General features: G+C 55.0%; 1 protein-coding gene across 7 annotated transcripts in view; it reads right to left on the bottom strand.

Annotated features, from left to right (window-relative positions):
* Positions 1 to 4,291: 4,291 nt before the first annotated feature.
* ACSL1 (acyl-CoA synthetase long-chain family member 1) overlaps positions 4,292 to 15,732 on the bottom strand; it is a 46,754-nt gene continuing 35,313 nt past the window's right edge. For all 7 annotated transcript variants that reach the window (XM_014531408.1, XM_014531407.1, XM_005883850.2 and 4 more), the window contains 10 exons: positions 14,487 to 14,621; positions 13,080 to 13,214; positions 12,375 to 12,470; positions 11,421 to 11,493; positions 9,914 to 10,002; positions 8,848 to 8,964; positions 7,365 to 7,508; positions 6,380 to 6,481; positions 6,184 to 6,255; positions 4,292 to 5,880 (listed from right to left, as the gene is read on the bottom strand). In XM_014531408.1, coding sequence (XP_014386894.1) covers positions 5,740 to 5,880; positions 6,184 to 6,255; positions 6,380 to 6,481; positions 7,365 to 7,508; positions 8,848 to 8,964; positions 9,914 to 10,002; positions 11,421 to 11,493; positions 12,375 to 12,470; positions 13,080 to 13,214; positions 14,487 to 14,621 — 1,104 coding nt within the window. In that variant the 3' untranslated portion in view covers positions 4,292 to 5,739. The remainder of the gene's footprint in view (positions 5,881 to 6,183; positions 6,256 to 6,379; positions 6,482 to 7,364; positions 7,509 to 8,847; positions 8,965 to 9,913; positions 10,003 to 11,420; positions 11,494 to 12,374; positions 12,471 to 13,079; positions 13,215 to 14,486; positions 14,622 to 15,732) is intronic.

The raw sequence follows: 15,732 nt of genomic DNA, 5'->3' as shown, positions 1-15,732 counted from the left end.
CCTCCACACCCCCCCACCATGATCTACTTACATCTGTGCTTACACGCCTCCACACCCCCCCACCATGATCTACTTACATCTGTGCTGTGCTTACACACCTCCACACTCCCATGATCTACTTACATCTGTGCTTACACACCTCCACCCCCCCATGATCTACTTATATCTGTGCTTACACACCTCCACATCCCCCCATGATCTACTTACATCTGTGCTTACACGCCTCCATATGCCCCCCATGATCTACTTACATCTGTGTTTACACACCTCCGCATGCCCCCCATGATCTACTTATGTCTGTGCTTACACACCTCCACATCCCCCACCATGATCTACTTACATCTGTGCTTACACGCCTCCACACCCCCCCACCATGATCTACTTACATCTGTGCTTACTCACCTCCACACCCCCCCACCATGATCTACTTACATCTGTGCTTACACGCCTCCACACCCCCTTGATCTACTTACATCTGTGCTTACTCACCTCCACACCCCCCCCCCATGATCTACTTACATCTGTGCTTACACACCTCCACCCCCCACCATGATCTACTTACATCTGTGTTTACACACTTCCACATCCCTCCTGATTTACTTACATCTGTGCTTACACACCTCCACATCCCACCCCCAGCCCCCAACCCACACACTGGGATGGAAGGGATTCCCTATTGGTGGCCGATCTCTGGACTCAACAGTGGGTTTTACCCTCGCCCTCCCAGGGGCAGCCTCCTGTCTTTTCTGCATATTTTCCCTTCTCTCTCTCTCTCCCTCCCTCCCTTCCTCCAGGGCCCAGGACCATTCCATGGGCATAGCGTGATGCTGTGGTATCTCCCATCTCCCGTCTTAAAATCCTGCACCACCAGCAAACAGGAGCACACCTCTCACCCTCCCATCTTTCTCGGCAGCATCCTTCCATCTAAGGTCCTTCACAGTAAAACTTCAAAAGAAAGAAAAAAAAGGAGCTGTCTGCCCTTCCCCACTCCCCTCTGGTTTCCGCCTCTGCCTGCTCCACCAGGCTCTGTGCTCCCTGCTCTGCGGACACTAGCATTGCGAGCCCAGCAGCCATTCCTGTCCCCACTGCACCCCCCCTCCCGCCAGCATGGCAGGTAACTGCCCCCTCTGCCTCTTCCTGAGCACTTTCTGCTCCTGGCTTCAGGGAGCTCACCCCTGGTTTCCCGCCCTTCTCCAGCAGGCAGGCCTCACGCCCTGTCGCGGCTCCTCCGGTAACTTTGTTCCCACACCAAGGGCACCAGGGCTCTGTTGGGGCCACCTTGTTGCCTGCCCAGGCTTCCAGGTCCCCACTGACGGCCCTTGCCCATCGAGGCGTTGTGAGGACACGAGCACCTGCGCAGAGTGCGTTGTGGCGTGTTGCCCACAGCAAACCCAGTCCCTGCGGCCGAGTGGGCGACGCCCAGACCTTCCCAGGGACCTCATGAGCCTGCCGCGTGTCTGTGCCGGCTTTCCCCTGCCTTCCTCCTGAAGCAGAGCAGCTGGTCCTACCAAAGCTAGGGTCCTTAACGATCTGGGGTTCCCAGCATCGCCGAGAGCAGCCACATATCATTTTTGAGGAGCCATACCCCGGACCACAAGTCCGTGCAGGGGTCGGAGCCCCTCGGGACAAAGACAATCCTTAGGGGCCCAGGCCACTCGCCTGAAGCTCAGCAGCACCGCCGCCACCCAGCAGCCACCCAGCAGCCACCCAGCAGCTACCCAGCGACACGTTTTGTCAGCAAGTTCGTGGCCAAAGGCAGACGAGAGCATCCGCAGCCGGAGGCCAAGGTTGTTCTAGAGCCAGGCAGCCTGGCTCCGGTCCTGCCCGGGCCCGACAGGGATCAAACTGTTGGCGTGCTCCGATGTCCTCATCTGTGAAATGGGGACAGAGGCCGCATTTGGCTCGGAGGGTTGAAACGTGACATGGATCATCGGTGTAAAAGGCTAAGACTAGTGCCTGGCCTGCAGCAACTCTCTACACCTCTTAGTTCTTCGCAGTATTCCAAGGAATCTAATAATTGAGAGTGGGACTAAAATATGTAACTGCCAAACGCCAAATATACTTACTTAAAAACAGACCGTATTTTGGAGTTGAGATAGTGAGGGCGTGTCGTAGCTGGGCCTGCTGGGAGGGGTGGGATGAGCTCAGGACAGCAGGGCGACTTCGGCTGGATCAGCGCTTCCCACCTGGGCCTCTGGGCTCAGGCTGTGCCCCGGCTACTGAGAGGCAGTTAGTGAAAGGAGCCAGCACACAAGGGCCTGGTGGGAGAGAGGACGCCTCATTCCTCCTGTCCTGGCTGGAGAGAAGGTCTGAGACAGAGACCACGGCTTTGGAGGTGCAGTTTTGATCTGGGGGGTGGACGACCACCATCGTGCTGTAGGTGAGCGGGCACTGCCCCAACAGTGCACCATGAAAGTTAAGAACCGGGAAGGGCCCAGCCGGCGTGGCTCAGTGACACTAGTTGATCGATGAACCAGAAGGTCAGGGTTTGATTCCGGGTCAGGGCACGTGCCCGGTTTGTGAGTTCGATCCCCAGTGTGGGGCAATGCAAGAGGCAGCCAATCAATGATTCTCTCTCATCATTGACGTTTCTCTGCCTCTCTGAAATCAATAAAAAAGTATTTTTTTAAAAAGAGAATTGGGAAGTATTTATGGATTAATAATTATAATATTTAAAGAACTCCTATAGCTCAATAACAAACAAACAACCCAATTTTTAAAATGGGCAAAGGACTTAGGCTTTTCTCCAAAGAAGACACACAGATGGCCCATGAGCACAGAAAGGACACTCAACTTTACTGTCCCCACGAAAATGCATCAAAACCACAATGAGACACCAGTGTGCACCGATTAGGATGGCCGTTACAGATGTAACAGCACGCAGAAACCAACAAGGACACGTGAGGCTGTGGAGAAACTGGAACCCCAGAGCACTGCTGATGTAAGATGTGGAAAACGGCACGGCAGTTCCTCAGAAAGAGTAAGCGCAGACTCACTGTCGGATCCAATGGCTCTGTTTCTGGATGGATACCCCAAACCGGAAGCAGGGGCTGAGGGCGCTGGCACGCCCATGCCCACAGCAGCGTTAGTCACCGCAGCCAGAGGGCGGGAACCACCCAGTGTCCATCAACGCTGAACGGACCAACAAATGTGGTGTGTACACACAGGGGGGTATTATTCAGCCTCATGAAGGGAAATGCTGGCACCTCCTACAGCACAGAGGGAGCTTGAGGACGCTGTGCTGAGGGAAGGAAGCCAGTCACCGGAGGACACAGGCTGGACCCCATTTGTGTGCGGCACCTGGAGAAGGAAGTCAGAGTCTTGGAGACGGAGTAGCCTGTGGCCGCCAGGGCTGAGGGGGGGAGTGAGGAGGAGGGAGGAGGGAGGAGTTAGGAGGGAGGAGGAGAATTTAGGCACCTGGAGAAGGAAGTCAGAGTCTTGGAGACGGAGTAGCCTGTGGCCGCCAGGGCTGAGGGGGGGAGTGAGGAGGAGGGAGGAGGGAGGAGTTAGGAGGGAGGAGGGAGAATTTAGGAGGGAGGAGGGAGGAGGGAAGAGGGAGGAGGGAGGAGTGAGGAGGGAGGGTTTAGGAGGGAGGAGGGAGGAGTTAGGGCCGAGGGGAGACCTGCTTACACACAACAGGCTAAGAAATTGAGGACAGCCCGGTGGTGTGGCTCAGTGGTTGAGCGTCAACCTATGAACCAAGAGGTCACTGGCTTGATTCCAGGTCAGGGCACATGCCCAGGATGTGGGCTCGATCCCCAGTCGGGGGCGTGCAGGAGGCAGCTGATCAATGATTCTGTCGTCATTGGTGTTTCTCTCTCCCTCTCCCTTCCTCTCTGAAATCAATAAAAAAAGAAAAAAGAAAACAATTTTAAAGAGAAATTGAGGGTTGATTAACACCAACAGAAAGGGAAAGCTTTAAAAGGACAGCGTAGGACAGGGTAGAGGACAGGGCACAGGCAAGGCCGCTGCTCTCGGAGACCAGTTCTAAGCCAGGGAGAGAACAGACGGGATTGACTAAAACAGCAGAATTCGGCCCAGCACGGAACCGCCCACTACAGCGCATCTCCTGAAAGGGGGTTTTCTAGACTGTGCTTATTCCCTCCGTGGGTTCCTTCTCCACACCCAGCAGGGCTGCAACCGGAGCTGTGCAGGACGCATTAGAGGAGGCGGGGAGGAGGGGGCCAGGGAGCAGGGGGGGCCGGAGGGGGAGGCAGCGTCCCTAGGGGCCCAGGGCCACGCCTGCTGCCCCAATGCCACACCCGACCTGAAAACAGACGCTCCACTCCCGTGAAATGCAGAAATATTTATTTTGGTTTCCTTCATTGTTTTTGGAAATTCTGTTTTGGTTTATAAAACATAGAAATAGCCAACACTTAAAGCAAACATTCAAAACCCCCATGTGACGAGTTACTGACGCTTTGTGCAGTGAGGAACGTACACTCGGGTTAGGCTACGGAGCGTCACACGACGAGGACGTGAGCGCGACCCCCGTGCTGTGCGCCACGTGTGCTCACGCCCAGAAGCGACCGCTTCAAGTGCATGATGACAACGTACTCCCGCGCTCGTGGCAGAGGCCTGCGGTAAGTGAAATGCTGCTAATTTCCCAAATTAACTGAAAGAAGTCGTGGGAGGCGTGGCTCCCAGGAAGCGAGTGCCGGCCTTCCACCCCGAGAATTTGGCTTTTGCCAAATCATTTCACAGGAGCCAGGAAGCGTGATGGCAGGAGAGCGAGTTTATTACCGTCCATTCCCATTCGTGCCCACGTCTATCCACTCCCTCATCGCCTCGAAGACACGCCTTGCCTGAGAGTTTACTCTGGGGAAAAGCCAGTGACTCACAACGTGAACTTCTGATACGAGAACCACATTAAAAACCCGTGGGCCATCACAAACAGAGGGATGTTCAGTGGAGATGAAGTGGACAGTTGCTGAGGCGTCACAGTTGAGCGTGGTCTTGCCAGGTGAGTCTTTCCTTCTTGAAATGCTTGTCCTCACTGTCGAGTGTAAGGCAGGTTTTCTCACAACCCCGGGGACAGAGGGCGGGCGGGCCGGAGAGGAGCCCCGAGAGCACGCTGCTCCGTGGGCGCTGGGAGCGGCCCGCGCCTGAGACTCAGTGTCGACACTGTCCGGAGTCCGTCTGTCCTGGGTTCGCTGGGAACCTTCTGCGCCAACAGGAACAACAGAGTCGGGAGGAAGAGCAGGTGTTCCAGAAGCCTTCATCCGAGGGGCGTGAGCGTGGGGGGGGGGCAGGGGAGGTGACAGGGATAAAACAATCTCTGGTCCACGTGTGACGGTCTCCAGCCGGACGCTGTTCGTGAGGGACAGGTTCCTTCCAGTGCACAGACTCTCCCGAGCAGCGGGCAGCTGCAGGGTTTGCAGCAAGCAGCAGACATTCAGAAAGAGCAAGTCCGAGTCCCTTGGTTAGGAAAACAGGGGGACAAGTTCCACATCCGCCTTCGGACCCAAGGAATCGCGAGTAACCTAGCACATGTAAAGTTTCCCTTGACAACTGTTAAGGCTCGTTTTGGAAATGGTGTATCACCACAGGGGGACATGGTCTGCCACGCCCGGCGACTGCAAGGCAGAGTCCCGCTTCCTCTAATATTCCTATGACAAGAACCCGACGCACAAGTCACACACGGCGCCCTTCCCTATGCTCTGTAGTCAAACCGCCCACGTGAAGGCACCGGGAGGAGGAGATGGCGGAGGTATGTGGTTTCTCCGAGCTCCTCCTCCCTTAAACCTTGATGGTGGAATACAGTTCGTCTATCTGTGACCTGAAGTAATTCCGAAGTTCTGGCCTTTTCGCCTTCATCGTCGGGGTCAGGAGGCCGTTTTCGATAGAGAACAGTTCAGGGTGGAGAGTGAGGCCCTTGACCTGCAAATCAGCAAGGAGGAGGGGCAGGTGGAACCCCAGTCCCAAGCGCCTCGGCCCCAGGGGATCAAGGCCCTGATGCTGGTCCCAACCAATCTCTCACCAAGGGAAGGGTGGCATTCTGAGGACAGAGGTCAGGACTGCTCCCTGACCTCCAGGAAGAGAATCTCGCCCCCCCCCTCCACCCCTCATTAGAGAAACCCCTCCCTGCCAACCACCCCACTGCCCTCCTCATGCACGTCCTGAGGTCATCTCACCCCCCCCTGTGACCTACAAGAACTGGAGGCACTTTCCAGGGAGTCTCACCTGCTCGAATGGCTTCAGGCCAGACTCCTTCCCCAGCCTCACCAAGTCCTCTAGGATGGCTTTCTTGACCTCCTAAAGAGACAAGAGAATGAGACGCAGCCTGGGGGCAGGCCTGCAGCCTGGGAGGGGTGGGGGGGTGGTGGGGAGGCCCTGCGCGCACTCGCACACTCTGGAGGCTGGAGGCCGGCGCCCTTACCTTGCTGCGGCACAGCTCCTCGAAGGACCCCGCCAGGCCTCGCTTCCCCGCCCAGCGGCCCAGCGTCTCCACGTCGGGGACCACGATTGCGACGAGAAAGGCCTTTAACACAGACAGGGGGGTTACTACCTGGCCTGACCCGCAAGTTCTAGCATCGCAGACCCCGGGAAACTGGCGCAGGCTGCAGGTCCTCTGCAGACCCTCCCGCCAGCCCGGCCCTGGCCAGGGCAGAGCTCCGGGCTCTACTCTAAGTCCACGGCATCAGGAATTTCACAACCATGTCCTCCGAGGACCACTGGTGATCAAGATCTAACAAGACCCTGCTTTTTATTTACTTTTGCGTGTACCTTTCAAAAATAAAACGGTCAAGTAGGCAAAAAGGTGGCAGAGAGCAGGTAAACAAATAAATAACAAGTAACAGGCATGGTAAGATTCTAGGTCAAAGAAAAACAGGCGTCTTCTTATATGAGAAAACATTCTTCTAAAGCTCAAGTTTATAACATGATTAACCTTCAGGAACCTAGGTCCCCTTCTCTCCCTTGTCACCATCTGTCCAACATTTAGACGTTTCGCTACAATACTGACCTTGGTTTTCAACTCTAAGTGTATGTTGGCTCACAGCCACCGTTTGTTCACAGATGATGTGGGAGGCAGATCCTAAGTAAGTTGGGTTTAATAAGTTTGAAAACGCTAAACTTTAGAATAATCCATGTAAGTATTTCCCTCTGAATTAAACTGGGAGCGTATTTTTACCCACTCCCTAGTAGCTTTTATCCAGCCTCCCTTGGTACTGTGGGTAAGATAACAATGTGGAAAGTAAAGAGAAGAAACTTTTCTGAGTAAGAACCCCGACAGCAAACACCACCAATGCATCCGTAACATTCCAGTGGGTCAGGCCAGAGAGCTGTTCCACCATCGCACTCGGACCTGGAGACAGGCCTCGCCACGCCCGCGCGTCAGAGCGCACAGCTCGGAAGGCACCTACCTGCAGGCTCTCTCCGTGGACAAACACCTGAGCCACAGGCTCGCTCCGCAGGTAGATGTTCTCGATCTTTTCGGGTGCGATGTATTCTCCTTGTGCCAGCTTAAATATGTGCTTCTTCCTGTCGATGATCTTCAAGGCCCCGTTCTGTCCAGCAGAGAGGAGGGCTGTGAGTGGCCAGGCTGGCCGCCCCCGGGATCACACACTGCACAGGGCACTTCGTGGCGCCCTCGTTCCATCCTAACCACGCCCGGCAGGGTCAGTTACCATCCCGTTTTACAAAGAGGGAAACTGAGGCTCAGAGAGACTAAGAACTTGCCCAAGGCCACTGAGCCAAGCAGGGAGAGAGGCGCGACCCGGTGGAGCCCATGCTCACCCCGCTTCGCCCCTCGCCAGCTCTGGCAGCGCTCAAGGGGCTGCTGTCAGAGGGGCCAGCTACGTGCAGCCTCAGTAAGGCTCAGCAATGCTTCCTACATGACAGGGGTTTATCCCTGCCCCAGGGCTCCCGGCCCTTCGGGAAGCGTTGGTCACCTGCCCACCTAACACTGTGGCACCCTGGAGTCTCTGGCCAGACCAGCCGAATGCCAGCAGTGCCCACCGACTTTCACCCCTCCCCACCCGGGGCCACTGCTGGGAACTTCCAGGCTCTCAATCCACCCCTGTCCTCCTCTGCTTTCAACAGGAGCCTCCAGGGTGCAGAGGTTTGGAGCTGCGCTCGCTAGAGCCAGAGCCAGCGCCAGGTTGAGAACCGATGCTTAATCCCTCTTGAACCCGGGAAGAAGGACTTAATTTATTCCTAAAGAGCGTGGGTATCTGAAATCTGAATTACTTAGGGAGGCATTTTTCAAATCAATACAAATGTCATGGTGTTAAGCACCTTGGATCTGTAAGAATCAAACAATACACCATAAAAATTACATTAGCCATTTCAGTGTTTGCAGTTAAACACTGTTAACGACTTTGAAAAGCAGTGGCTGTTACTGCAGCTGCAAAACTGGCCAAATCTCTGGGGGCCGCGTCTGCTAAGCCTCCCGCTCCTCAGCGGCGTCTGGGATTCCTCTACAGTAAATGGCCCTGAGACCAAGTAGAGAGGAGGCGGTCTGAGCTGGGAAATGCCTGTCCTATTTTCAAGAGGATGAACCCAAGAACCCCAGGTGTTCAGATCCTGCCCTCGTCCCTGGCAATCCACCACGGACACCTGTTCACCTGCAGCCTCAGCGGCAGGCACAGCACTGCCCGTAAAAAGCCACAGGCTCTCTGCATTTCAAACAGGAAGCAGCAACCAGAACTGATGGCAGCCACCAACGTGAAACCTCCCGCCCAGTTCCCGTGAGAATCCTGCACCGCTTGCTAAGGGACAGGCCTCCCCCCGGCCCCCAGGACAAAGGGAAAGGGAGCGCCAGGGGCCGCTGTGCGTGGCAGGTGCACGGCAACAGGGCGTGCTCTTCCCTCCAGGGCAGGGAACAGGAGGGGACCGACCACTCACCGGTAACCATTTCCCGATGTCCCCTGTGTGCAGCCAGCCGTCTTTATCCAGCGCTTCCGCTGTTTTCGCCGGGTCCTTCAGGTAGCCTTGAAATACGTTTGGCCCTTTCACACACACCTGAGGGGGAGGACGGGGTGGGTGGGAGATGGAGGAGGTCAGGAGGGACACACCCCAGAATAAGGGGAGCAGGTGCGGAGGACGGCCTGCGGAGGTGTATCCGGAAGCTGTTCAGAGAGGAGGTCCCAGGAGTCCTCACCACAGGAGGAGACATTCCTTTTAGGGTTTGGTGCCTCTGTGAGGTGAGGCTGTGGACTAACTTGCTGCGGCCATCATTTCAGCACAGGCAGGCCAGGCCCTGGTGCCGTACACCTCAGACCTGCCCACCTGCGTGTCAGCCACACTCAATCCCTGGGAAGGTGACCTGTTGGTGGCATTCACAGGGGCTTCTCCAGAGAGAACCGGGGTGAGTGTGAGTGAGTGTATGTGTGAGTGTGTGTGTGTGTGTGTAAGTGCGTGTGTGTGTGCGCACATGCATGTCCCAACCTTTAGCAAGAAGCCCTGGATTCCAGGACCTGAGGGTTCTGGGCAGTGCCTCCAGGGCCCCACTTCCCTGTCTCAGGAGCCTCAGCTGCTGTCCAGTTGCAGGGCTGATGCTGCTCTGGGCTCCGCTCAAAGCTGCTGGAGACCCCGAGGGGACGAGATTCCTTTAAAGTAATCGGCCTTCCCACCCCCACCCCCCCAGCCTAGCGGCAGCGCACTCACAGGCAGGTGTCCAGGGCAATGAGACAGGAGCTGTGCCAGGGCTCAGGCCACCGGAGCCTTTGCGAGCTCTTGGGCCCCCATCCCTAGCATGTCTGGCCGAAGGAGGCATTGGTGGCCCCTCCCACCCCTGGGAGCTAAACATAAATGGACTTTCAGAAAGAGGCTCGTCTGACCCCAGGATCACCAGGGAAATCACGCTCAGTGGCACAGAGGCCCTGGTGACACCCAGCGGGGCGGGCGTCACACTGGTCAGCCGGCTTTACAGGCAACGGCAAGGACGGTGAAGGACGAGGGCCCCGCTCACCTCGCCCTCGCCCTTGGCAGCCAGGTAGTTCATCTCTTCCACATCGACGAGCTTTATCAGATTGCACGGCATGGGGGCACCGACGTGGCCTGCGTGTGCAGTGAAAGAATGGTTAGTCCTGGGGCTGGACTACCCTCCGGCCCAATCACTTTATGACCAGGAGGCCTGCTCACAAGAAGAACAGCTGGCACGCACTCGCTCGCTGCGTTACAGCCAGTCTCCCCGGACAAATTAGTTTAGGGAGTTTACTCCTAAAAGAGAGGCCGTTTGAAAGGTTCACGTCTCCAGGGACCTGTCCCAGGTTTGATGCCCTAAACTCCTTTTCAAAGTGCGAACAATTTGGATGCTGCTCTTCAGGGTTTCCAGGGGCACCTGGAAGCGAGCTTCCCACACACGTTCCCCTGGCCCCTCTGGTCCGATGGCCCCGGCCCACCTGCCACCTCTCCCCGACAACTTGTTAACGTCTTGGTTCTCTGTGCAGAGAGAACACAGGCAGCTGGGCCGGCCGTATTCTTCTCTCACCCACCCCTCCCCTCCGGTTCTGGACAACACAGCCCTCATGTCCTGAGTGTGAAGGACCAGGTTTTAGGATGAAGTTTGTGAAGACAGGACGATGCTCCTCTTTTTACAGGTAACGGAACTGCCTTGCCAAAGGCTGGTGGGGTTGGGTTCTTTTCCCCACGCAGAAGTGACAGAAATTAGATAGGTTGCAAAAGCACTGCAAATAATTCTCCCCGCGTGTTAATCATCTCAGCTTACAGAGGTCCCTGTTCCAAAGTCTTCAGCTGGTAAGGAACCAGGAGTTAAACACTGAGCACCGTGGAGCAGGGTCAGAGACTTAGTGCCCACCGAGCAGATCAGGCTCCTGGGTCATGCGGATGCTCGACCCCCGCCGGACACGGTGCTCCCGTGGTAACGCCCACACAGACCAGAGCCCGGCTCTGCGCACCAGGTGGGCACACGGGAGGGCGTGGCCAGGCGGGGTGGGAACCCTGGCCCCCAAGCAGGATGCAGGGTCAGTTCTGACCCATCATTTACATGCTTTTAACCCACGACCGGTTGTTGCCTCTCAGAGCAAGCAGGACGTATCCCACAGGGACGTTGTTGGGATGAAACACACACAATGTACATCTCAGGCCCCAACACAGAGCCGCATCCACGGCAGGGGCTGAACCCACTATTTCTGTGTGTCTCCACGCTGTCCCGTTGGGAACAAGGACCTGCGTGTCTCTCTCTCTACAGTCTCAGCATCCAGCACAGCACACACGGTACAGGTAACTGAAGTTACCGGCAGATCACTAGCCCCCAGTCAGTTCCTGCGAGCTCTGCTGGTCTGAACCCGGTTTGGAGGCAGCGCCTCTTGCAGCCTCCACCCAGCTCTGGCGCCCTGATTCACAGGGCTGTGTCCCCGGGGCCTCGCATCTGAGACACAGCACCAGTGAACGGTGAACTCGATCCCACTCCGAACAGCAGGGTGTCAACAAGGCCTGTCCCGCCGTCATCGTACCTGCGGTCCAGTCTCCAGGGATGGTCAGGGAGCAGCCGGCCGTGCACTCGGTCTGTCCGTAGCCTTCGTAGAACTGGGTCACAGGAGAAGAAACATGATTAGAAGGGGAGCCGTGGCCGGAAGTGCACAGAAATTAAGTTCCCCTAACCCCTGAGTAATGGCCCACGGGGGTGAAACCTCTTCGCATTTCCTGTTTGATAAACTCATTCGATACCACAACATGCTTTCTTATGGCGCCCAAATGTCTCCCCGCTCACGCCAAAGCCAGCCCCATCCACGTTCATTTTCTACTTTGTGACCTGCGGAAGGCGAGGGAGGACCCTGACACGGAGGACAGTCCCCTGCACACGGGCCACCCAGGAAGGCACGGCTTCGCCAGCTCGGGGGGGCCCCCCCTCCTCGCCCCCCCACCGCCATGTCCTCTGTGTCAGCCGGTCTCTGCTGTCTCCCGCCCGCTGAAGACAGGTTCTCTGCCTGGTGTACAGGTAGCTACCCCTTACCACCCACCCACACCCTCCTGCCTGACCCTCAGACAGCACCACACAGTGTGGACACCAGCGCATGTCCCCTGCCTGGGGTCAAACATACCTACTTCTTTCTCTAAGCAACCTGGGAATAAGGGGACGGTCTACGTAAAAATAAGACAGCCTGGCTGGCGTGGCTCAGTGGTTGAGCGTCGACCTAGGAACCAGGAGGTCACGGTTCAATTCCCGGTCAGGGCACATGCCTGGGTTGTGGGCTCGATCCCCAGTGTGGGGCATGCAGGGGGCAGCCAATCAATGATTCTCTCTCATCGTTCACGTTTCTATCTCTCTCCCTCTCCCTTCCTCTCGGAAATCAATAAAAATATGTTTTAAAAAAAGAAGACACCCACGGGAGAACGTGAATGACTGTGGAAAGAAGACCCCCGGGCAGGACGAAGACTGAGACCACGGGCTATGTGGAGCCGCTCACCTGACAGCCGAGCGCGGCTCGCAGGAACGTCAGCACCGTGGCGGACACGGGCGCCGCCCCCGTGATCATCAGTCGGACCTTCCCTCCCAGGTTCGACTTCAAAGACAGGCAGGAGAGAAAGAGGGTTAGATGGTGGGAGTCGGGGGGCACCCCGTTCCCTGGTCCCCAGCTCTCTGCAGGCCGCACGGAGCTCGCCGATGCCGAGAACCGCAGGCGGCCGGAGAGGAGCACCCCGGAGTGTTTTCCCACCCGGCACTGCACCATTTGCTCTGAACTGGGATGGAAGTACGGCGGCACCCCCACGTGCTGGTATCTTAAGGGATTAGAACAAGAGTGTGATGGATTTGTGGCAACTGCCACACTTCTGGTATTTTTTTAGACATATTATTCTTCTTTGCCACTCATGCCTAAAAAGTTACCTCAAGAGTGATATTCTTCTTCCAGAAAAGTAAGACCAAAGAGACTGGGAAAGGCTACAATATCCTGGTTCCTTTTCCATGCTCGACAGCTACAATCTTACTGATTTATCTTGGATCCCGAGGTTTTTGTAATGGCTTTGTCCTTAATTTTTAGACACGTGCCAGAGTTAATAACAAGGTGTCATTCTCTCTCTTAGCGTCACACCTCTCTTTTAAAAAGAGCCCCCCAGAAAATCTGAAGCCCAAGTTAGTCCCCATGACCAATAACAGTGAGACCATCTGCTACCTGTATTTTGCGGAAGATCAGTTTATCCCACAGGCTGTTGTTTCTAATGATGCAACTGCGCAGCTCTGCTTCTTTCCTCTTGGAGGCGAAGTCCAGGAGCCACCGCTTCAGTGCGGTGTTTGCCTGCCCAAAAATCTAAGGAGTCAGGAAAGGAGAAGGTTTCACAACTCCTAGAATCGGGAAGTCAGATAACAACAAGTGCTGGTGAAGGTGTGAAGGCCCTGTGGTGGAAATGTAACACGGTGCCGCTTTAGAAAACTGTTCCTCAAACAGGTCAACATAGAGTTATATGACCCAGCAATTCCGCTCCGCGGTATCTACCCAAGAGAAATGGAAACACCTGTCCACAGGCATCTGTCCGTGGCAGCACTATTCATAATAGCCAAAAAGTGGGAACCACTCAAATGCCCATCAATGGATGGATGGACAAATGAAATGTGTTATATCCAGACGGAGGAATATTATCTGGCTGTTAAAAGGAATGAAGTACAGATACATCCTACAACCTGGAAGAACCTTGAAAACATGTTAAGTGACAGATGCCAGTTACAAAAGAACACACATCGCATGATTCCAGTCATATCAAAGTCCAGAATAGGCAAATCTATAGGTTCAAACAGCAGATTATTTTTTGCTGAGGGGTGAAGGCGGGTAGCAGGATAGAGGATGATAGCTCAGGGGTAGGTAAAGGGTTTTTTTTGAGGTGATAAAAATGTTCTAAATGGGCTGTGGGATGGTCGTAGAACTCTGTGAACGCACTGTACACTCTGAGTGGGTAAATTGTGTAGAGCTGTTTTAAAAAGTTTTTTCTAGAAGAACTGTTAAAAAATGAGTAGGTTCTCACAGACGGCAGAAGCCATGCCTCAAAATAAGGAGCATCACATTGCCCAGGCCAAAGTCACCGTGGAGACTGCCCGCCACTTGCTGACCCTGCCCTGGCCGTGTGCTCCACGCTGTAAGGGCCCCACAGGGGGCTGGCTTTCTCCATCCCTGGTTTGGCTTAGTCACTTCTCTCAAGGTGGCTAAGCAATATTTTACATGTGCCTGGAGCGTTCCAATTTATAAAACCACTTCACAGTCATTGTATTCATGTGATGCAAAAAGCAACTTTATGAGGCAGACAGCAGGCAGAGGAGGCAACAGTCCATTGTACAGATGAGAAAACAGAGGCTCAAAGAGTTAATTATGGGAATAAAATGACCTCCCACCTATACCTCATTGTGCCCTCATGTTTATAAGCGTGTCTTCTCCTTAAAAACAACTGTGAGCTGAATGAACAGATGAGTAAACTCTAGTTCTGTGAGACTAACTGGACTGTCCAAGGCCACACAGAGGTGCCTGGCCAGGCCTGACTCAAGCCCGAGACTCAGGGTCAGCCCTCGGCCTGTGCTCTGTGCTGGAACTTACTCTGTCGAACATCCGGTTCAGCAGCCTCGGGACCACGGGGAAGATGGTGGGTTGAAGCACTTTGAGGTCATCCATGAGCAGCCTGATATCTCCCTGGAAAAATCCTATTTTCGCCCCATGGCACAGCATCACACACTGGAGGGGGGAAAGCACACGTGACCAACACTGCAGCACTCCAGTGGTGGGGGTTGTGCGTACACACACACACACACACACACACACACGGTTGTAGCATTTCAGGGCAGTTTCCAGAAATCTACACTTAAGGCAGCTTTTTGAAATCAGTTCTTGCAGCCTCTGGTGACTGTACAACCTGGAAATGGGGCATTTCTCTGGATCATCCTGAAGATGGAGACCTAACAGAAACCAGGGGATGGTGGTTTGGTGAGGATCACAGAGGTTCTGCTATGTTAACTGAGTGACATGGTATTAAAGAATCAAGTGTTTTTAGTCTTCCAGGCACTTTAGGTCTAATTTATTCTCAAAACAAAAACTTAGCTGCCGCCCTAACCGGTTTGGCTCAGTGGATAGAGCATCAGCCTGCGAACTGAGAGGTCCCAGGTTCGATTCCGACCAAGGGCATGTACCTTGGTTGCGGGCACATCCCCAGTGGGGAGTGTGCAGGAGGCAGCTGATCAATGTTTCTCTCTCATTGATGTTTCTAACTCTCTATCCCTCTCCCTTCCTCTCTGTAAAAAAAAAAAATCAATAAAATATATTGAAAAACAACAACAACAACAACAAAAAACTTAGCTGCTGTAGTACCTACAGTCCAATCTTATCAGAGTCTCATTTTCTTTTATTTGACTACTAGAGGCCTGGTGCATGACATTCGTGCACGGGGAGGAGGGGGCGAACGGGGAGGGTCCCTCAGCTCGGCCTGCACCCTCTCACAGTCCAGGACCCCTTGGGGGTTGTCCGACTGCTGGTTTAGGCCTGATCCATTTAGGCCCAATCCCCAGGATCGGGCCTAAACCGGCAGTAGGACATCCCTATCACAATCTGGGACTGCTGGCTCCTAACTGCTCACTTGCCTGCCTGCCTGGTTGCCCCTAACTGGCCCCTGGTGGCCTGGTTGCCCGTTACTGCCGCCCTAGGTGACATGGTCGCCACCAACTGGCCCCCCATTGGCCTGCTTTCCCCCGACTCCTCCTCCTCCCCACTGGCATGGTCACCCCCTGCTGCCCTCCCCTGCCGGCCTGGTTGCCCCACGCAGCCTGCTGTTCAGTCATATGGTCGTCCCTCA

Source organism: Myotis brandtii, unplaced genomic scaffold (genome assembly GCF_000412655.1).
Source record: "Myotis brandtii unplaced genomic scaffold, ASM41265v1 scaffold802, whole genome shotgun sequence".
Classification (NCBI taxonomy): domain Eukaryota; kingdom Metazoa; phylum Chordata; class Mammalia; order Chiroptera; family Vespertilionidae; genus Myotis; species Myotis brandtii.
This window is presented reverse-complemented; position numbering and strand designations above follow the sequence as displayed.